Here is a 23,072-nt window from a genome sequence, read left to right as displayed (position 1 = left end):
AGTGACCACTGTGCTCCATTCTGTACCTCTCAGTCTCTCTTTTCATGGTCCCTCTCTGCTAAGGATGCTACTTACAGTGTCTCATTCATCCTCTGCCTGTTACCACTTCATCCCTCATTCTTTCCCAGCCTAGTTCCCCAACCCATCATCACTATCTCCAAGTTCAAATAGCCCCAACACTTGCTTTTGCAAGTCATACAAGAAGTTTGATAAAATAACTTCTAAAGTGGCCCTTCTTCTGGGCTTCCTATCTTTTCTGCCTCTACCCTTTGCCTTTATAGCTCTTAAATGTAGCATCTGTTTGAATATAGTCAGAAACATACGTTGAAGTATATTCGATTAGGCCAGAACTTCAAACTGAATGCTTGCTAATGACAGCATAAGACAATACTAATCTGCAATTTTGTTTTTCCACAGTATTTTGTGTTTGACTTCATTGGACCTCAAGTGCATTTGTTTGACAAAATTATTAAAATCTCTGTAAGTATTCTGGAAAGTTTTAGTGCTATTTTATTAAACGGAATCAAATATTTGGTGGTGGGTGTTATATTAGGCCTAACAGTGTTTGTAAAAACAGAAAATTTTGTTTTAGATGCCAGTAGTACCATGAGGTTGAATCTATGTGCAGTAAGGAGAAATGAGGGGTGTGAAAAGGAAAAAATGGCAACTGGTAATAATGTAACAGCCCTACAGCAAGATTCGGTGTGAATTTTCATGGACATCTTTTCAAAATAAACTTAAAAAACAACAATTAGTCTGGTAGCACTTTAAAGACTAACAAAACATGTAGATGGTATCAGGAGCTTTCGTGGGCACAACCCACTTCTTTGGATGACCAGAGTGTTGACTGTGCAGAACAGAAATAAACAGGGGAGAAGGGAGCGGGGAAACAAGAAGAGGAAGTGGGTATAAAAATATCAAGGGGAAAGCGAGCTGGAAGGTAACAGGAAAAACAAATAGTCATAAGCACCCAAAGACTGAGTAGTTAAAAGAGGCAGATAAAAACTTTTAGCAGGCAATAGAGAAGAAGAGTACTAACACCAGTACATCAGTATTTCAAAATTAAAATAAATTATTTTGAATTTAAGTATTTCAAAAGTAAATGATAAACTAGTGAACTAGTGAACAGTGTTTTACTTGGTAGGATATTGGAGTGGTACATTGACTTCACTTTGGCTGTCTGTACAGCAGTGTTTTTCAGAGTGGGCTGTGGGCCTACTCTGGTAAGCCACTGGTGGGCCGCAAGATGCTTTGTTTATCGAAAGTGTCCATAGCCACGGAGCCTCGTAGCTTCCATTGGCTGCAGTTTGCCATTTCCAGACAAGGGGAGCTACAGGAAGTGGTATAACCACCACAGCCCACTTTGAGAAACATTGCCGTAAAGGATGAATTTCACTCAATGTTACTGGATCCCTCAGTGTTACTTTCATCTGTTTAATTTTCAACCTTCACATCAGGTTTTTTCAGTTTACTGAGCAGAAACTTTTGGTTTTTTGGCTTATCTCATTTCTTCAGATGCAACCCAAGTTCAAATTTGAAAGCTGTTTTTAGACATAAGCAATACCAGTGCTAAGATAATCCTAGCATTTTAATTGTTCCTTATTATTCAGGAGAGAAAAGAACCCACATATAAATTCAGTTCCCATGTACAACACTGTATTAATTCTGCTGCGGTCAAACCCCTGTGAACAATCCAACTATCCCAATCAGCCTTGCTTTGAATGCTGAAATGAGCAAGCATACAGATACTGATTTTGTCAAAGCTGGTTTCATGCATCTAGGGAAAGCCATATTGTTCTGAATTAATTGATAATCTCTGCAGGAATATATTCCTAAAATAGTTGATTTTAGGGTTGAAGAAGCATTTAAAATATACTGTAGGGACTGTGTTTGTGTTTCTCATAGGATTGAGAGATTTAAAATGTAAAACTGGTAGAGACCTAATTTGCACTTTCCCCACAGAAAAATGTTTCACACAAGCAAATGGAAAGACAATGGCACATCTGTTTCCTATAGAAGCCCAAGATGATGAGACTATCTAAGTGGGTGTTGGTTTTGAGGGTTGGACAAATGTCTATAGTTTAGGAACAAGTCTTCAGTCTTCTGTGGAGATACAATGGTCTACTCAAGCAGATCATCCGGTCCTATCTGCATATCCTAAGCCTTTTCCACACCTAAAACTGGGCTAGAGCTTGAGCAAGAATTGTCAAAGAGATCTGGGACTGTGCCACTTGTATCTAGAAATATTACAAGCCTTGCCTCTCATTTAATATTTCAGCAGTCCTGCTTTCAGTCCCAGCCTTACATCCAAACATTTAAAACCAATTAAAAATGGTTCAGTTTGCAGTTGGTCAGAGAAATGAGCAATGGTTCAAGGTACTGGGGTAGGTATCTATTATTTTATAAAGCTCTTTTCCCAGGGCTGTCCTTGGGATTTATGGGGTCCTACACAGTACTATTAAACTGATGCCCTTATTCCCAATGGCAGCCTAAGAGGGGAAGGGCTAACAATTTTTTAGAGATGTGATTTTATAATCTTCAGCAACACACTAATAAAATATTGTATAGCAAATTTTAAACTAAGGTCCTGTAGAACTAACACAGTAAATTTAGAAACTGACAGTATATACCGGGGTTTGGCACATGCCTGTTAAATGGCTTCATTACCACTTGATTGGCTCTTTCACAGAGGGTATGTTTACACTACCACCCTGGTTCGAACTAGGGTGGTTAATGTAGTCAATCGAAGTTGCAAATGAAGCCCTGGATTTAAATATCCCGGGCTTCATTTGCATCTTGCCAGGCGCCGCCATTTTTAAATCCCCAGTAGTTCAGACTCCGTGCCTGCGGCTACACGCGGTACAGAGTAGGTAGTTCTAATTAGGATCTCATTCCACGAGGTGTAACGGTAGTTCGAATTAGAAAGCCTAATTCAAACTACCTACTCCGTGCAGTGTGTAGCCGCGGGCATGGAGTCTGAACTACCGGTGATTTAAAAATGGCGGCGCCCGGCAAGATGCAAATGAAGCCCGGGATATTTAAATCCAGGGCTTCATTTGCAACTTCGATTGACTACATTAACCACCCTAGTTCAAACTAGGGTGGTAGTGTAGACATACCCAGAGTGAGTGTTCTGCCAATAGGTCTGGCAGGCTTTTTCTCTTTTAAGTTAACCAGATCCTCTTCAGAGGACGCAGAGCCACAGAACAGGACTAGGAAGAGGCAGCTGGGTGGACATTAAGACTCATTGGTGTGCCAAATTTTCAGGTGCCCTACACAATGGTGAATTCCGCATATGGATAAGAACAGCTCTGACTTTGGCCATTTATAGCAAATAATCAGCTTTGATGAGAACAGGACTTGCACTTGACTGGCAGAACCAGATGGCTGCTGCATAAGAGTCATACGGATCCATCCATACACAAACTGTTGTTGTAGGATTCATAGAGAGGTTCACTATGCATTTGAAGGACCAAGATCCACTCTCAATTTTTATACCATCAGAAGTGCAGTTATCTTAGTTGGATGCACAAAGTGGGTATTTTAAGGTATGAATGGACAGTTGGAGGCCCAGCAAGTCAACTGTGTTAGCAAATTTTGGTTTATATTCTAAGTTACCTACTCTTCTGGTGTTTGCTCATGTAGCTCAGCATATAAGGGTATAATTCACCTTATGCAGAACAATAGCACTAGGTCCACTTACATCCTTAATATAAAGATTCTTTGGGGTTGAACTAGTGCATATGCCGCCTAGCTGGCCTTTCACATAGATGTGTATTTCAACCCCAATTGCAAGCATGTTTTGGGCCTGGTGCTCTCCAACTGATGTTTCCAGGGTCAAACTCATAGAGCATGCAATTAGTTCTTTGTAAAATACTTGCTGTATGTGAAGAATGGATATTTTCTCAAGAGAAATAATTCTTCCATTCAAATGCTATCTGTTTATCTACATGTATTTAAAAGATACAAAAATAATCAGAGCATTTCAAATCAATAGTTTGCTTATTCATTTTTTCTCCCCACTGAATCTCTTTCTTTGAATTATACTATACTTACAACAAGCCTTCACTTGGTAAAAAAAAGTCTGTTGTTTTACTTCCATGATTAACCTTTCTGATTACGTTTTTCTTGAGAATCTTAGCCATTTGTCAGCATCTGGATTGAGGGCAGAGAAAATGGGCCACTCCCTTAGCTGGTACAAACTGACCTAGTTGCACTGAATTCAGTGGAGATACTTGACATAGGCCGGAGGGGATTTAGCCCCACAGTCTTAATGACTAGATCTTAAACAAAACATGGCATTCATAAAGGAAATGCTAATCCAATGCAATGCTAATGTGTATTAATTCATTTTAGTTATCTTGGAACGTAGCTTTAGAAAATACAAGGGAATAAAATTGGATCAGTGAGAAAATAAGTGTCTTGGCAAGAAACAGCACCAAAGGGGATGGAAAACTTCCTGCATTTGCTTGGTGGGTAGCTAGCCCGAGGAGAAGTAAAGTTTAACAGCCTTCAGGACTATTTATCACTTGCACACTGAATCCATATTATCCTGGAAATGGATACACCTGTGTTTAGAAGCCTAAGGAAAGCAAATAATGTACCATCACTACCATGTATCAGTCCAGCAGTTAGTTTAACTGCCATTCAATCAATTCCTGTTCTTGGGGGAAAATGGGCCTTTTCTGTCTTCCAAACCCTAAAAAACGAATACATTTCCTCTTCATTAACATCTTCAAACACATTATGGTAACAACTCTGCAATGCTGAAGGCATAACAGACTCTACTTTCATTCTATCCCCAGGACTCAGTTACATTTCATGCTGTCATTTCTCCTGCTCCTTCTCAGCTGGAAAGTTTGAAGAAAACCCCTTCAGTTATTTTTTGAGTTCACTGATTGTGGAAAAAATCCACCATGGGGTTTTTTAGCTGTTGAGATCATTATTGTGCTTTCTTCCCTCCCATAGAGAAAAGAAGAAAAGTTTGATTGGAAACTTCAAACTTGCCTGCTTTCCTGCATCTGGGTGGGGAGCAAGGCTGGGGGGAGGCTTGCATAGCAGGGAAAACTTAAAAAATAAGAGTTAAAATATATGCACACATAAGTACTACATACACAAGTGCTGTTTGTTACCTTTTTTCCTTGTCCATTTAAGAGCCCCATCCTGCAAGGAGTGGAGTCCTGTGGTACTTCAGTGGGAATAGAGAACATTCAGAATCTCAGAGGGATGCATCACACTTCACACAAGGAGGCCTCTATATGCCTACAAAGTGTAGTTTTCACATGGGGCTATCCCTGAATATCCACTCAGACTCTAAAGAAGGGAGAAAAAAAATAAAAGGAGAGCAATGAGAGAATTGGACCCTGCCCTGAACTTTCTCTGTCACAGATTCCTCTCTCACTCAGACTAAACCTTTATGAAACAATGTGGTTTTGGTTGCGCAGCACTTGTGGAAGTGTATGTGCGATGGGGCTGCCAGTTTGGTTTCTGTGGTTTCACACTCCTACTGCAGTCACAGAGTCAAAGTCCAGGTCATTAAAGATGCTGGTTTCCCTGGCTTCAAGATGAAACCATTCTGTTGTCATGGCATCTTTCCATCCCAAAGCCTATTTTAACTCAGATTTTTTTTAAATTAGATGGACGCTAGAGTAGTGATTTGTCTGGTTTTGCATTGTTGGCTGCTGTCTCAGTTTCCCAGAAGGCCTTGCTGAAGACTCTAATCATGTGATCTTTGGGTACAAGTCGTGTGATTTAAGAAGAGACTCGTGGTCTAGCTTCCCCATGACAGATCCAAACAAATCCCTGATTTCCAGTCCTATATCTGTGTCTAAAAAATCCAGATCCAAATTTGAATTCTTCCCAAGTTTATAGTATGTGGATTTGGCTGTTCTAGAAACATGAACTGTGAATTCAGATAGATTTTAGTTTCAGGCCCATCTCTGCCCAAAATTTGTCTGAAAGGTCTTCTAGACCAGGTGAATCTTTTCTTAAACATGGATTGAATTCCAATTTTTTAATGGAACCTGAAATCATGTGAGATTTGTTTCATAACAACAAGTTCACACAACTTTTCTTCCAACTCCATGACAAGAAAATGCTTCTGGCCTGAAGCCTGCTTGTCACAAGTGGTATAACACACAGGGATTTGAAAACCAGACGTGAGGAGGAATGATTGCATGGGTGTTGAATTCTTAACCTGGAAGGATGGATCAAGTGTCCTATGGACCCAACTACATATTGAAACACTGGAAAGTGATAATGTAATTCCTTTTCCTCTGTTTATGCACAGTTTTTGTACCAATTTAACTATTGGTTTAGAAACTAATATAGTTAAAGAGGCATATCCCTTAGGCCATGTCCAGACTCAGGGGTTTTTTCGGGAAAAGTAGCCTTTTCCCGAAAAAACTTCCCCTGCGTCCAGACTCAAGCCGCGTTCTTTCGAAATTATTTAGAAAGAACGCGGCTTTTCTTTCGATGGCGGTAAACCTCATTTCACGAGGAAGAACGCCTTCTTTCGAAAGTTCCTCTTTCGAAAGAAGGCGTTCTTCAATGTAAAGAGGCCGTCTTCGAAAGAGAGCATCCAGACTCGCTGGGTGCTCTCTTTCGAAAAAGCGGATTTCTCTTTCGAAAGATCCGCCTGCAGTCTAGACGCGATCTTTCGAAAGAGCCTCTTTCGAAAGAAGCCTGCAGTCTAGACATAGCCTTAGTGTCAGTGACATTACTCCAGTATAAAACTGCTTATCTCCTTCTTGTGTGTTTAAATGGACATTTATAAGTAGTCTTATATTGGTATAACTGCATCCAAACTAGAGGATTCCACTGATTTTAACTATATTGGTTTCTAAACTCATACAATTAAAGTAGCACAAAAATTGACCAGGACTAAGATGTCTATATCAATTGCTCAGTATCATCCACACTGGTTGCTTTTGTCATCTATGTCAAATATATTTGTATGGTATGCTGCTTCATATATTGAATAGAGGAGAATCTGGTGTCACACTTCAATGTGCCTTTCTTCAACAGGTCATGCACAACAAGCTGATTGGGAGCATATTGATTGGCTCCTTTAAGGTAGATCTGGGGACAGTGTATAATCAGCCAGGTAGGAGATGCATTTTCTAACTTCTCTTCTGTTACATATCTCTTTCCTGCTGTTTGTCATCTTTAATCATTTGGACTCTTCTTGGGGCCCTTCCAGAGTGATTCACCAAGGTCCAAGTTCTCAGACAAGCTCATCTTCTGTGTAGGCACCAAAAGAAATGGTTAGATTTTTTTTTTTGGTGGTGGGGGTTGGGGGGAGACCTCCTTGTGTTGCTACAGTATCTGCACTACGCTAGGTGCTTTTGCAAATCTGTCTCTTATTTAGATGACTAAATGGAAAATGTGTTCTTTTAAAAAGTTGGCCCCATTTATGGATGGTGAACACTTGAAAATCTGGTCTTGTGTGTGTATATGAGAGTTGGGGAGAAGGAGGGCCTGGGGCAGACAGAAAGGAGATGGGAAAGGAGACCATGTGGAGCTCTGAAATGAATGAAAAGAAAAAAACCGAGAAAGACAAAGAAACAGACAAAGCAGGAGAGAGGAAAAGATCGACTCCATTTGCATCAGCACCTCTATAGCTGTTAAGCACTTTATGGGTGAGTCTACATCACACCCTAAACTCAAAATAAGATCTGCAATTTGTGCTATGCAAATTGCTTATCTTATTTTGAGTCTATTTTGAAATAGGCTATTTCGAAATTTGGTGTAGTCTACACAGTGCCAAATTTCAAAGTAATGTGCTATTTTGAGCCATCTCTTAACCCTCATGAAACGAGGTTTACAGGGATGGTGAAATAGCACACCTGCAAAAAATATTTCAAAATAACGGGCGCATTTCTAAGACGGGGTAGCTATTTCAGGATACCTCCGTATCCCAAAATATCTGTGCTATGTAGATGTACCCTAAGAAATTTTAAACAAACAGCCCAGGAAGGAATTTCCCTGATTTCCTCCTACCTCACCTTTATGACTAGCTCAGTGAGTCACAGACTGGGGGTGTGGTATTTGAAAACAGATTTCTATACTGCAGTATCTGAGTGCCACCGTTTTTAATGTATTTAACTTCTTAGCACCCCTGTGAGGAAGAGGCTTGATGCTTTATAGATGGAGAGCTGAAACACAGAAACTATGTCTACACAGAAACAAAACAAAACTGTGTCAGTGAGTCTCTGAGCTTGGGTCTATAGACTCAGGCTTGTGTGACAGTGCTAGAAACAATGATATAAATTTTCCTGCTCAGGTTCCCAAACCTGGTGGGGAAGGTGAGTCTCATAGTCCAAGCAAGAATGTCTGCACCAGAGCATCAGCCTGAGACTGTAGACCTGGACACCGAGACTTGCTCTTGTGGGTGTTTTTTGGGGTGTAGACATACCTTGACTAAGTGCGTCTACACAGCAGGTCTTAACTCGAAATAAGCTACGCAAATTGAGCTACATCAATTGTAGACGTGTCTAAGTCAGACTCAGGACTCACAAATTTGTCAGACCACTCTGTTTATTAGCAAAGCCGCTCTGCTAATACACCCAGAAAATGTGAGCACCATACAAGGCTCAAACCCCTTGATTTATACAGACAAAAGAAAGCAAAATTAACAAGATTACAAAAGGGGGCAAAACTCACATGATTCCCATGAGACTAGTCACATATCTTCATTTCCATATCAAGCCTCAGCAATCTCCTGTCCATATCTCGCTGGTTATCTCAATTACTTTCTGTCTAACACCTAACGTTCCTTTTCCTGTTATCCCAGATACACCTGGCTCCACTCTGATCCATTCTGCATACCTACAAATAACATTAACATAATCTTCTATTTCCTGTTCAGGGACAAACAGCATTCCTCGAACTTATTCTAGTATTACAGTATAATTCATTTTTCTCTTACAATATAATTCTTTCTACTTTCACACATACAATAAGAAGTTCTTCAGCTTGACAGTATTTCAACATTATTTCGAAATAACTGCCCACTGTGTAGGCGTGGACTAAGTTATTTTGAAATAACACTAGCTATGTTGCTGTGTAGATGTTCCCTAAGAGGTACACAGGGTACCCTAAGTGCCTAGCCCAATGTCACACAGGAAGTCTGTGACAGACTAAGGCATAGAACCCTGTCTTTTCCGAACAAGAGTAGTGTCCTAATCACTAGGGGTGCGTCTACACAGCAGGACTTAACTCATAATAAGCTACACAAATTGAGCTATGTCAATTGCGTAACTTATTTTGAAATAGCTTATTTCAAAATGGGAGCATCTACACAGCACTTATTTCGCAATAGAGCACTCTTCCTCCGACTTTCATTATTCCTCATACAATGAGGGTTACAGGAGTAAGAAGTCCTCTGGCTTGATAGTATTTCGACATTATTTCAAAATAACTGCCTGCTGTGTAGACGTGGACTAAGTTATTTGGAAGTAAAGGTAGTTATTTTGGAATAATGTTGCTGTGTAGATGTACCCCGGACCATCTTTCCTTCCCAGTTACTCCCACGAAAGGCCAAGGGTGTTTTGTAAATATATACATTACCAGGCAATGTGAAGTAGTAGGAAAATGGAGCTTTAAATGCAAATGAGAAGAGACAGAAAGGAAGGCTGCAATGCTGTATTTCCTTCATTCAGTGGGGCTGACACACTCACCAGGACCCTCAGCAAGGCAGGCTGGAGAAGGGGGGTGGGTTCCCAGCTCCATGCCCATGGAAAGGGCAGGGTCTTGGGTGGAAGGGGCAGGACTGGGGCTTCCATCCCAAAGGCATCCCTCAGTGCCACCTGGAGCATGCCACATGATTTAAAGGTCTTTGGGCTCCGGCTGCTGCTGCTGCTACAGTAGCAGTGGCTTAGAGTCCCAGGTCTTTTTGAATCATTAGGCCCCGGCACAGTTGCCCCTGTTTGTTCCCCCAGTCTCCAGTCAGCAGGCCTGCCTCTATTTTACTCACCATTCTACCCATTCAGAGAATGAAAGACACAGGCCCTATCTGTACTCTGTTAACCAGGCTTGACGGGGCTGAGGGTTTACCCCTTATAAGCATCCTGCAATATAAAGCCATTTTCCGGAATTGCCCCAGAGGTGAAAGTAATTTAACAATTTTATGGGTACTGTCCGATGGCAACCCAGGTCCCTGCTAGCTCTTTAAATAGCTCCCTGCTGGCTTTTGCTGCAGCTCAGCCAGATCTTGCCAGAGCTGCGCACCAAGGCGCACCCACTTACTTTCAGCTCTGAGTGGCTCTGTCTTTCCTCTGTTCCTCTGAGGTAGTCGAGAGAGGGAATCATTTCTCCCTATGTTGATCAAGAAAAACTGGCTAAAATTTGGTGAAGAGCAAACGTACTTAAACAGGACACCAGCCAGGAGAGGGCTGTACTGGCCCATACATTTTGGGCAGATTCATCTTTCATCATTCATCCCTTGGAGCGTCTTTTTCCTGCCCTTCCATGGTTTTCTTCGGAATCTTCTGCTGGGCTTCACCACTGGACATGGCAAATCACTCTCCAGCTGCACCCACTGAATAAGGCTGCTTTTCTTATCATTCTCTCAAGCAGCCTTCCCTCAGGGTGTGTCTAGACTACAGAGTTTTGTCGACAAAAGTGGACTTTTGTCGACAAAACTATACCTGCGTCTACACTACCGCTGAGTTCTGTCGACATAATGTCGACAGAACTCAGCAGTTTTGTCGACGCTGGTAAACCTCATTTTACGAGGCATAACACCTTCTGTCGGCAGAGTTTCTGTCGACAGAAGGTATTATTGAATGTAAACTGTCCTTTGCGTCTACACTACCATGTCGACAAAGCAGCTTGCTTTGTCGACAGAACTCAATGTAGTCTAGACGCTCTTTGTCGACAGAAGTTTTGTCGACAGTATCTGTCGACAAAACTTCTGTCAACAGAAGCCTGTAGTCTAGACGTACCCTTAGTCTGGTGCTGAAATTTCAGCCAGCCCCTCAGAGAAGCATTGCACACTGCTCCAAACAAGCCTGTTTATTTCCACTCAACTCTGGCCTGTGCTTCTCCGTCTCAGTCATTCACCACTTACTGTTATTATCACTTGCAAATAGTCTTGGTGAGCAGGAGGGTTATTCTCACAAAGTATGAACATTGTTTGCTGTTTTCTGACTGCTGACATGCATGCTGCAGTGGGAGTATTTGTGAAAGCTCCATGCCCAGCGACAGAGCTCTGAGAAACTATCCTGAGTGATGTTTAAGCTTGTATGTTTTACAGGTCATCAGTTTTGTGACAAGTGGGCACTTCTCACAGACCCTGCTGACATTAGGACAGGAGCCAAGGGATACCTGAAGTGTGATATCAGTGTCACTGGGAAAGGAGACACGATACAAGCCTCTCAGAAAGCAAGTGATGCTGAAGAGCAAATTGAAAAGTACTGTAAAAAATTTATTTATTTTGCATCTGACAAAAAGGAAAAAAAATCCACAACATGTCCCATTCTTCTGTTTATAGAATACATGACTTGCTTGTCTAAGTCTCTGTATTCCACTACTTTGATTCAAGGGATGCTGGGGTGGGGGTGGGAGGTGAGTTCTTCTAATTTCACCACCAACTGAAAGGGAGGGATTGTCAGATCCTCGCCTCGGAGGGAGTTCATTCTCATCTCATACTGCTAACTGCTTAATCATCCCTGCCTGAATGACTTTGCTCTGGGGCCATTTGAAATATTTCTGAATAGCAATGTTTTTGCCTGGAGAATGCACTGGATTCCCGCAAATTAGATTTTCCTTATCCTTCTGGTTTTTTGCATGCGTGTATTTTTTATACACATGTATAAACACTGCTCTCCCATTACAAGTTACATATAGGGCTCGTCTACACTGGCCCCTTTTCCGAAAGGGGCATGTTAATTTCACAGGTCGTAATAGGGAAATCCGCGGGGGATTTAAATATCCCCCGCGGCATTTAAATAAAAATGTCCGCCGCTTTTTTCCGGCTTTTAGAAAAGCCGGAAAAGAGCGTCTACACTGGCCCCGATCCTCCGGAAAAAAAGCCCTTTTCCGGAGGATCTTATTCCTACTTCAAAGTATTTAAATGCCGCGGGGGATATTTAAATCCCCCGCGGATTTCCATATTACGACCTGTGAAATTAACATGCCCCTTTTGGAAAAGGGGCCAGTGTAAACGTAGCCACGGTGTATGCTGTGCTGCCCCATCCATATTCTCAGTATATTTTAATGAAACAAAGTGTATAAACATTTCTAGAAGGGACATTTCATAGCCATCTGCTTGCCAACTGGTATTACCACCTTCTACAGTTAGGTTGCATCTAGACTGGCCAGTTTTTCTGGAAAATCGGCCGCTTTTCTGGAAAAACTTGCCAGCTGTCTACACTGGCCGCTTGAATTTCCGCAAAAGCACTGACTTCCTACTGTAAGAAATCAGTGCTTCTTGCGGAAATACTATTCTGCTCCCGTTCAAGCAAAAGTCCCTTTTGCGCAAAGCTAGACACTCTGTTCCGAAAATGCTTTTAACGGAAAACTTTTTCGTTAAAAGCATTTCCGGAAAATCATGCCAATCTAGATACAGCCTCATGGTTACAAGAAAATGCTTTTATTTAGGTGGAAAAACAAATGCAAACTCCATATCCTTCATTTCTATCCTTTCACCTCTAGGACACAATGTTTATTATAGGCTACACCCTAAAAAATATTGTGTGACTACTTTGTTATAAGAACAGTCTGGGAATCACTTTATTTTCTAGCTGGGTTTTCATTCTGAGGGAAATGTTTGTTTTTTCATAGGAACCTCTTGATTCCCAAAGGATTTCCATCTGAAAGACCATGGGCCAGATTTTATGTGAGAATCTACAAAGCAGAGGGGCTTCCAAAGATGAACTCCAGCATCATGGCTAATGTCACCAAAGCATTCATGGGCGATAGTAAGGACCTTGTGGATCCATATGTGGTGGTCATGTTTGCAGGTCAAATGGTAAATTGGAACTGTATTGTTCACAAATGTGGGCCTCGTTTTCTCTCAGTTAAGTTATGTGCAAATGTTTTAAAGCTGATGCACTTTTACTTGGGGCAGGTCTACACTTAAAACACTCCATTCAAATGGCTATAGCAATGCAGCTGTACTGTTGTAGCTCTTTAATGAAGAGCCTCTAAGCTGATGGGGAAGAGCTTCTCCTGTTAGCTTAATTAATGCATGAGAGGTGGTAGCTATGTTGGTGGGAGAAACTATCCCACCAATACAGCACTTAGGTTGGCATAATGTGGATTATTCACACAATGTAGTTATACCAAAGTAATTCTGTACTGTAGAACTGGGCTTTCTGCCTTGAAAAGTAGGGCAAGTATGTTCTCCTATCCTCTTTAGTGCCCAAACTGCGCAGGATGTAAGTAAATTGCTGACTTAATACCATCAGTAGAGTAGCAGTAGTAGAGAAAAATAAAGTCCTGTAGATTCACATTAATAAAACAAAAAACAGGACAATGTAGCACTTTAGAGACTAACAAGATGGTTTATTAGGTGATGAGCTTTCGTGGGCCAGACCCATTTCTTCAGATCAAATAGTGGAAGAAAATTGTCACAACCATATATACCAAAGGATACAATTAAATTGTATCCTTTGGTATATAAGGTTATGACAATTTTCTTCCACTATTTGATCTGAGGAAGTGGGTCTGGCCCACGAAAGCTCATCATCTAATAAACCATCTTGTTAGACTTTAAAGTGCTACATAGTCCTGTTTTTGTTCCAGCTACACCAGACTAACACGGCTACATTTCTATCATTAATAAAACATGAAGTGATGATGCAGAAAAATTGCACAGTGTGGTATTATGCTAATGACATATGTTTAATTCTTGTACAGCAGGGGTGGATAATAATTTTTGATGTGGGGCCACTCCAAGAAAGTGGTTGAGGGCCTCAGTCTTCCATTATATGAATGAATGAGGTGCGAGGGGCTGGGATGGAGATTGGGTGCAGAAGGGATCTTGGGGTAAGGGATAGGGGTGTGGGATCTAGGAAGGAGTTTGGGTAAAGGAGGGGATTGGGTGAAGGGCAGGGAACTGGGGAAACAGCAGGACCTGGGAGGGGAGTGTGACCTGGAGTTAGGGGTAAAGGGGCTTGGGTTGTGACCTAGGACAGGGGATTGGGGGTGCAGTGTCTGGGAGAGGGTTGTAACCTGGGGCAGGAGGGAAGGATGAGGTGCAGGGTATGGAAGGAAGTTGTAACCTAGGGCAGGCATGCAGGAAGGGATGTGGGGATGTGGGCTGTGACCAGGAATAGCAGTTTGGGATGCAAAGTCTGGGAGGGGGTTGTAACCTGAGAAGGGGTGTAGGATGGGATGCAGTGTCCATGAAGATGTATGGAGGCTAAAGTAGGGATTCAGAAGATTTGGGCTGCATGGACTAGGGGGCAGAGGATTTGGAAAGGGAGGGTCTGGGGTAGCAGAGGCAGGCTCTGGCTGAGAGACCTTACCTGGGCAGCACCCAACCAGCAGGTTCCTTAACCAGGGTCCCTGCCTTCCACACCCCTGTACTACTCACAACAGCTACAAGGGACATGTTTGCTGCTGTGAGCTTGTAGGGAGGGGCACTTCGCATGCTGCCTGTCTTGCAAACAGGCAGCTGCTATTGGCCAGAAACTAGCCAATGGGAGCTACTGGGGGAGGGAGCAGAGTGAGAAGCTTCTGCTTCCTCCCCTTGGGCTCTCAACATTTACAGAAACATAAGGCCCTGCAGCTGGATTTACTGAGTGCTGAGCAGTGTGGGTCAGGCTAGGAGCCAGCTGAGGCTCTTGTGGGCCAGATCCAGCAGCTTGACAGGCTGAATCCAGCCTGCAGATCATATTTTGCCCAGTCCTGTTGTACATTTAAGAAAGGCTAAAATTCAAAAGGTGGCACAAACTGGATTCCAAGGTCTGGATCTTCACTACTGAATTTCCTAACTCTCATTCACTCCCAGGGCAGCTCTTCTGATGCTAGTGGTGGTGGAACCTGTGCTGCAGACAGGGCTCAGATGGCTTTGCTGTTTTTATTATTCTCCCTATTGGGGAGGCCCCTACAGCTGAGGCCTGTTTGCACTGTAATGTCCCCCACTGCTCCCACTGGCTTATGCTTCTTTCAGGCTAGAAAGTTTGCTAATGCAGACAAGGCCTAAGGGCCTAGTTCTTGCCTTACACCAATTTTATTTTGGTGTAACTTCATTTCGTGGCATGGAGCTTGTCTTCATTACACTGGGGTAAGTGAGATCAGAATCAGGCTGAATGTTTACATCCAGAATTTTTCATCAACTTTTCATATACCTGTTCTTATGAAGGCATTGGCAGCAACTCATATTTGTGCATGACAAATACATTGTGACTGCAAATGGTGCCCCCATTGTAGACATCTAGCTATCTAATTTGCACCCATATGCTTTCAATTAGCGAACACAAAGCCATCTGTCTGGATATGTAACATTTTACATCAGAAAAAAAAGGTGGGTGCAAATATCTGACCTGTTTGTGGAAAGTCTTTGCAGTCAAACATATGCACAGTTTGGCTATGTCTACACTCGTGGCTTCTTGCTCCAGTATGGCCGTTCTTGCGCAAGAATCCACAGAGCGACTACAATGCCAGCCTGCTCTTGCTCAAGGAAATTTACAGTACGGCGTGGTAAGAGAGAGCTTCTTGCGCAAGAGCTATGCTCTTTTTTAACAGGTGTAAGCCCTCTTGCGCAGGAGCTGTTGCGTAAGAGGGCAGTGTGGATGCTCAGCAAGGATTTCTTGCTCAAGAAAGCCCTATGGCTAAAATGGCCATCAGAGCTTACTTGCTCAAGAGAGCGTCCACACTGCCATGGGAGCTCTTGTGCAAAAGCACAGCGTGCACATGGCAGTGGGGACATTTTCTTGCGCAAGATTTCTTGCACAAGAACCCTTGCGCAAGATGTTCTTGCGCAAGAAGCCGCGAGTGTAGACATAGCCTTTGAGTTTTCTGTGGAATCAAGTTTTACTTATAGGGTGGGAATTCTCCAGTGGTGCTGATGATGGATTGTGAGGTTCAGGAATAGGGCAGATATCCCAAGGAAATCAGGTATGCAGAACTGTCTGTTCTGCGCTCCAGATGAAGGGAATCTTTCCTGCATTCTTGGCCATCCAGAAGGGAACAGTTTGCCCTCGGTCCCATGTTTGAGAGGGAATCCAAGCTGAATTGTGTTGCACCCTGGTGCACAGAGAGTTGCTGCACCATTCAGATTTGGCCCACCTACCCATCCAGTGACAAAGGAGCAGACAGGCCCATCCTGAGTGGTACTGCATCCTGCTTTGGCTGCTTGGAATGTTGGGAGGGATTTGTTAGGGCAGATGGATCCAGGACTGCATGGATCTGCTGTCTGGTCCCTTGAAAACTGGGAATGCAAAAAGCAATATTACAGCCAGAAATTGTGGTAAAGTAGCTGGAACTGCCCTGCTGTCATTCTCAGACCTGGGGGGAGGGAGGGATTCCTGTCCCGTAGGCCCTCTCCAGTACCCATTGAACCCAAGTTATGCCTCATGCTAATTTAATTCCTCCTTTTAAAAGTAAACTAAATGAATCCTGCAAATAAATACATTGATATAGGTCACAAGTGATGCATAAGGCCTTGTGCTATCCCTCAGCATAGGGATGGATTTCACCTAACAGGAGACAACTGCACTATATTACCACTTTTCATTAGAAGCAGAGTTTTAATTAAAAAGGCCATCTGGATGTGCACAATTTTGCATAGCAGACATACCACTCTGAATGCACAGAGAGGAGTTGAGCTGGTACATTGAAGACTTATACATCGTACTAAACTCTACTAGTTCTGTGCAAGTATTCCCAAGCTAGCATGAGTCCCAATTCAAAATGTGGCCCTTCACAAAATACTCAGGAGAAACCTAATAAGGAAACTCCCACAGTACTTATTGCAAATAGATCATTATGCTCTATGCTAACATTGACTAACAGAAAAGCAGAGATGCTTTCAAGTGTCAGTAAATATACTAGACTGGAAACCTGTGCTGAGCAATTATTTTTATTTAGACTGTGTGATAGAAGTGACAGGGCTTGCTAGAGGACTTTGTTACAGGCAGTATCATTCTCCAGAATCTAGTCTAGCCTCAAGGCCTAGAGCTGCTGGTCTTTCATTTTAGGGGCGAACAACAGTGAAAAAAAACTGTGCTGATCCTGTGTGGCATGAACAGATTGTCTTCAAGGAAATGTTCCCCCCGCTGTGTCGAAGAGTCAAAATCCAGGTGTGGGATGAAGGCAGCATGAATGATGTGGCCTTAGCCACACACTTCATAGACCTGAAGAAAATTTCAAATGAACAAGATGGAGTTAAAGGTAAAGGGGAAGACATGTTATAAAAACTCCCCTGTGCTTGTAGGATGAAATTCACCAGAGTGAGTACCGGTTCAGTCTCACTTAAGGGTTTCAAAGGGATGTAGTGAAGGCTGGGTAAGGCCTTTTGTTGGTTCTATGAAAAATCCTCCTACTTTATACAGAATTGAGTCTTTTTGTGTGTTTAATGGAATGGTGTTGTTTCCTTTGTTATAAATTCTCCTAAATAGCATCATTTTGATCAGTGACAAAAAGGATTCTTGTCATCATCTGCTACCATGTGGTATTTCTAATTCAGTTAGGGTCAAGTTATATGAATGCAGGGCTGATGCCAGTGGCACTTGCTTTGCCAGACAAACAAGCATGAATCATTTTTCAGGGGCCTTCTGTTTCTGATCCACTTAGGGGCAACTATTTGTTCCTTAGTTACTCCGCAAGAGAAAAGTAAACCATTTTAAAATGTCATAGAGCTAAATCCTCTCCCCAGTTCCCAGTCCACGTGGCGGGATGAGCACTGGAACTCCTTGGGGTCCAAAGACAGGCAACTCTCCTCTGTCCCTCCCCCCCCCCTCCACATCCTAGTCTCAATCTGCAGAGGATGAGGGGAGATGCTCCTTCATTTCCAAGGCTCTGGCACCTTCCCATTCCATAGGAGGAACTGCTGGAGGAGGCTCATTGTGGCAGATGGTCTGTTTCATGCTGCACCACCTCAGTTCCTAGCTGACAGTACATAGGTTTTCCCTGGGGAGCAGTGTTTTGTATTGTATTGGGGTGTGCACCATGCAGCCTGCCCAAATGCCCTCATACAGCTGGAGGAACAGCAGCACCCATAGAAGTAGGGCCAGATTGAGCCCCTTACTGAGTAAAGCTCTCAAAGAACAGAGTTCTGCAAACAGAATGTGCGTGAGAGTGAGAGCTTGTCATGCAAATGCTGTGAAATATGCACCATCTCCAGGGTTCTTGCCTACCTTTGGACCAGCTTGGATCAATCTCTATGGCTCACCTAGGAACCACAGCCTAATGGACGACCACCAGGAGCTCAATGAAGGTTTTGGGGAAGGTGTCTCCTTCAGAGGCCGCCTGCTTATTGAAATTGCAGTGGAGATACTTTCAGGGGGAGCCCACGAGTCTAAATTTTCAAAGATCATCAAAGACATAAAGTTACCTTCCAAAGACAAAGACCCCAAAGCATCTAAAGGAAAAGAGAAAACAGACAAAGCAGCAGAAGATGGGAAATCGTCTCCTCCTTCAGACAAAGCAAACTCCACCGAGGCAGAAGTTGAGCCCTTCGATGTGCCTGCTGAGGTTAGTTTAAAATTTAGAGATTGATTGACATTTGTTTCAAAGTAGGTAGCTAACTGACAAAGTCAGACCCCCACTCATGCACATGGGACTGTAACATGGATGTGAATCACCACAGGTGCAGTGGGTTCATATGCCCACATTCAGTTACAGGGTTTGTCAGGTGAATGATATATGTCATTACTATTATATACCTTATATAGTAAGGGAATCATTATTTACTATCAGTAGTGTACTTGTGCCCTGATCTGGGCTTGCCACACATAGGCCATGTCTTCACTACATGAAAGATCGATGCTGCCATGGGTTGATCTTCCAGGGTTTGATTTAGCGGGTCTAGTGAAGACCTGCTAAAGTGAACTCAGAGGGCACCCCCATCAGTGGCAGTAGTCCTGCTCCTCATGAGGAGTAAGGGAAGCTGACAGGAGTGTTTTCTCCCATTGGCCTCCTGCTGTGTGGATGGTGCGCAATCTCAGTTTAAGATATGTCAACTCCAGCTACGTAAGTAATGTATCTGGAGTTGCATATCTTAATTTGACCTTACGCTGGGGTGTAGAACAGGCCATACAGACTCACTCCAATACCGGCGTATTGTGGGGTTTCTTGTGCCTTCTTCTGAGGCATCTGTTGTTGGCAACAGTTGGAGACAAGATCCAGGATAAGGGTCTGACCCAGTATGGCAATTCTTTAGTCCTTTCCCTGAAGTGTTCACAATATAATGTTGAGGGTCTTTATTTCAGCACCCACTCTGGTTGTCATCACAAGTCATCCACATTTAAAAATTAGATCCCTCATTCTCTCTTGAAAATAAACTGTTTCCAAATCAGGGGTAAATCCCCAGTAGTGGCTTTACTGTAAGTTTGAGTATTCAAAGGCCTTCATAGAAATAATGAAATCAAGGGTTCAAACATACTAAATGTTTAAAATCCATGATATTCTATTGATAGGTGTGCTGGGCTTCACATTAATCAGACGTGGGTAAAGAGCCCAAGAGCAGAACTGTATTGATGGCAAATATACAGTTCTTCTGACCCAGTGCAGAGGGGAGGCCCCATGGGCAGGTGTGCGAGCCCATACTCACCCTGCAGCAGTAACTTCTATCTCATGGGCATTGTGACTGGCATATGGAGCTGCAGCACCACTCAATGGAAGGGCAGCCAGGCCAAACCTCAGTGGTGCTGTGTTTCTGCACAGGAGTTTGCAATGCCACACACTTAGATTTGGCATGGCTCCCCCTCTGCCATGATAGAGGACCAGCCAGGTCAAACTTGAGTGGTGCTGGTAACCTGTGTGCTGGGTTGCAATGCTCAGAGCACTGGGCCAACCCCCACAGAATAGGAACTGCTTGCTCTGGGGTGAGTGTGGGGCTGGCTTACTCTCCAGCCATCCCCTTCCCTCTCCTCCACACCAGGCTGAATTAGGGTCTTGATGCTGGGCCAGAAGGTGCTGCTGCAGGTGGTTGGTGCCCCTTCAGCAGTTTACTCTAGTGCACTCATTCAATTGGAAGGGTCTATCCACCCTCTGGTGGATACCTTTAATGGGCCCCTGAGCATGGTGGACAAAAGGCTCTATTGTGCCAGAAAATTTTGTGCTAAGAAGGAGTGGAACCATGGCCCTCTCTTAGGTCCAGGGCTCTCAGCATTTCCTTCCTTTAGGAACCTCTCCCTTTATGGGAGCTCAGGATGGAGAATGCAGTTTGCAGACTGCCTCCACAGTGAGGGCCACCTTCCCTGAACTAGGGCTAAATTGTGAGCTGGCATAAATGGAGATAGCTCCATTGCTTCCAGTGGAATTTCACCTCTTTATGACAGCAGAGAATTTGACTCAAAGCCAATAAGGCCGCTGTCCTCTCCTTCTTTAAGTCCCTCCTTGAGGCCCACTTCTGCTGCAATACCTACAAGAAACTGACAACTAATAATAGAGCCAGTGGGCATCGTTGGGATTGATAGACACTGTCTAACCAGTAGTCGTTGGGATTGATAGACATTGTCTAACCAGTAGTAGTGCCATTAAAGTCACTATTCTGAACGCAGTGGAAGTGTGAGGAGAGACAGTCCGACTGCATGTTGTGCCCCTCTTTCTTAACCTTCATCTGGCTTCTCTTCTGGAATTGTGAGCTCTTTGGAGCAGGGATCGCAACTTACCATGGGCAAGATACTCAGCTGCTATAAATTGGCATATCCCCATTAACTTCACATATGTTAGGCTGGTTTACATTAGTTGGGGCTCAGCCCCTTTCTGTTTTAAAAGTGCCTAGTGCAGTGTGAGAGGAAGGATGGTCCAGTGGCTAGGGGGCTAGAGTGGACTTGGAAATATAGGTTCAACTTCCTACTCTACTAGCGTGACCTTGGGTAAGTCACTTAAGTCAGGTCCTCAAAGATATTTAGGCATCTAACTCCCATTGACTATCATGGGGTTTTAATGGGCGTTTGGCACTTAAATAACTTTGAGTGTTTATAATTCAGTTCTCCATCTGCTAATGAGGATAATGGTGTGCTTTGAGGATAAATACATTAAAGACTGTGAAGTGCTCAAATAGCAAAGTAATGGGGATATAGACATATCTTCTGTGGGTAAATAGACACTATTGTAATGCCAATTAATAGGATTTAATATCAGGATTTATTATCAGGAGGATAATTGCTAGCAACTGATATCTGACTCTCAATTTCAGAACAGATAAAATTCAGTAACACATATTTCTTGATATTCTTTCCTTGTCGACATTCAAAAAGATTTCCTGCTGCCATAGACAAAATCATTCTGTTGCACACCTGTAAAAGGGATCTCAAGAATGCTGGAGATTGCAAATAAACTGAAAAGTGATAAACATATTATGAGATGTGTCTGCAATTGGGGGTAAATCAACTTGCCTCATATTCTGACATTACTGCTGGAGCACAACACCAAGAACATAATGAGCTCTCAAAATTCATTGCTTTTGTAAATGGTCATAGAAGAGTGTGGCACAGCTTCCAAAACCTGGTTTCCCTTGTTGCCATATATTTCATGTGAATGTTGAAAAAAATCATGTAACAGAGAAATCTGAACTTCATCTGCAATGCATTCTCGTTGATAGTTTTATTATGACATGCTGATATTTCTTTCAATTTAGAACTATTCCTTGCAGCAGTACAATGCATACGTATTTCAAGACATATATGCCTTGGGCGATACTATACCAAGAGTGGTTCATTCCTTTGATAAAAGCAGGCAGCAAGGATTAAAATACACATGGTTTCTTTCAGTCATTGCCCCATTATTCTTTCTGTTAGGAGACTCACTTTGCCAAATTGTGCTCAGATTTTCACTCACTAAATCAGCATGCACGCAGTGAAAGAAAATCCCTGGGGTCTGAGCCAAAGCCAATTGAGTAAGAAGACTCTCATGGTTTACAGTGGGTGGCTCTGGTACTATGTGGAGGTGAGAACTTCCTGGGAAGATGCTGAGGACCCTTTAAATCCCATTGACTTCAGAATGCTTGACCTGAGCATCTCCTAGGCTAATGCCATTCTGGAGTGCCTTACCAGGAGTGTTGTTTGTAAAATGAGGGAGGTAATTGTCCTTCTGTACTCAGCACTGATGACGTCTAAGCTGGAGGGCTGTGCCCGGTTCTGAGCACCACACCTAGGACAGATGCAGACAAATTGGAAAGAGACCAAAGGAGGCCCATAAAATAATAAAAGGTTTTAAAAACTTGATCTGTGAAGAAAGGTTTGCAAAACTGGGTTTTAGTCTTGAGAAAAGAAGACAGAGGAGGACCTGATAATAATATTCAACTTTGGTTAGAGGTGTTGTAAAGAGAACATGTTGTCCTGGCCTAGAGAAGGTAGGACAAGAAATAATGGGCTTAATCTGCAGTAAGAGTGATTTAGGTTAGGTATGAGAAAAAAACATGTGACTATGAAGATAGATAAGCCCCCATCACTGGATGTTTTTAAGAACAGTTTGGACAGATACCTGTCAGGGAAGGTCTAGGGGATTTAATTGGTCCTTAAGGAGCTGGTCTTGGTGGCTTCTTGGGCTCCCTTCTAGCCCCATCATGAAGTGACTCTGAGGATGGGTAACACAGATGTGACAGCTCTAGGGTTGGAATTCATTAGAATGCTACATAGTTTACTACAGCATTGCTTGGAAGTTATATTGCCACACTAAGTTTAATATGACTTATTTCAAGGCAGTGAAATTTCACTGTTGATTCCAAACAAAAACAGTGCCCTGGAATTGTTAGAGACAGATAGCTCGAATGATTGCATTGCAGTAAGTGAATGTGCTAAAACCATTCACAGAGACTTCTGTGCAATGCTTAATTTGTAATGAAAGAGGAGCCATGACTCAAGCAATTAGGTGCTGAGGCTCAAGCAATTTTTTTTTTAAGTTTCATTCCTAATGTGACAAGGCCAGAGGTTCAGGGCTATGAACTGCCAAAG

At 42.9% G+C, this 23,072-nt stretch overlaps 1 protein-coding gene across 1 annotated transcript in view; it reads left to right on the top strand.

Annotated features, from left to right (window-relative positions):
* FER1L6 (fer-1 like family member 6) overlaps nt 1-23,072 on the top strand; it is a 95,871-nt gene that overhangs the window by 8,323 nt on the left and 64,476 nt on the right. The window contains exons 6-11 of the mRNA XM_006137479.4: nt 418-480; nt 7,027-7,105; nt 11,258-11,414; nt 12,787-12,973; nt 17,151-17,343; nt 18,296-18,645. Coding sequence (XP_006137541.4) covers nt 418-480; nt 7,027-7,105; nt 11,258-11,414; nt 12,787-12,973; nt 17,151-17,343; nt 18,296-18,645 — 1,029 coding nt within the window. The remainder of the gene's footprint in view (nt 1-417; nt 481-7,026; nt 7,106-11,257; nt 11,415-12,786; nt 12,974-17,150; nt 17,344-18,295; nt 18,646-23,072) is intronic.

The sequence above is a fragment of the Pelodiscus sinensis genome, chromosome 2 (genome assembly GCF_049634645.1).
Source record: "Pelodiscus sinensis isolate JC-2024 chromosome 2, ASM4963464v1, whole genome shotgun sequence".
NCBI lineage: Eukaryota > Metazoa > Chordata > Testudines > Trionychidae > Pelodiscus > Pelodiscus sinensis.
The sequence above is the reverse complement of the archived record's forward strand: the minus strand, read 5'-3'. Positions and strand labels throughout refer to the sequence as shown.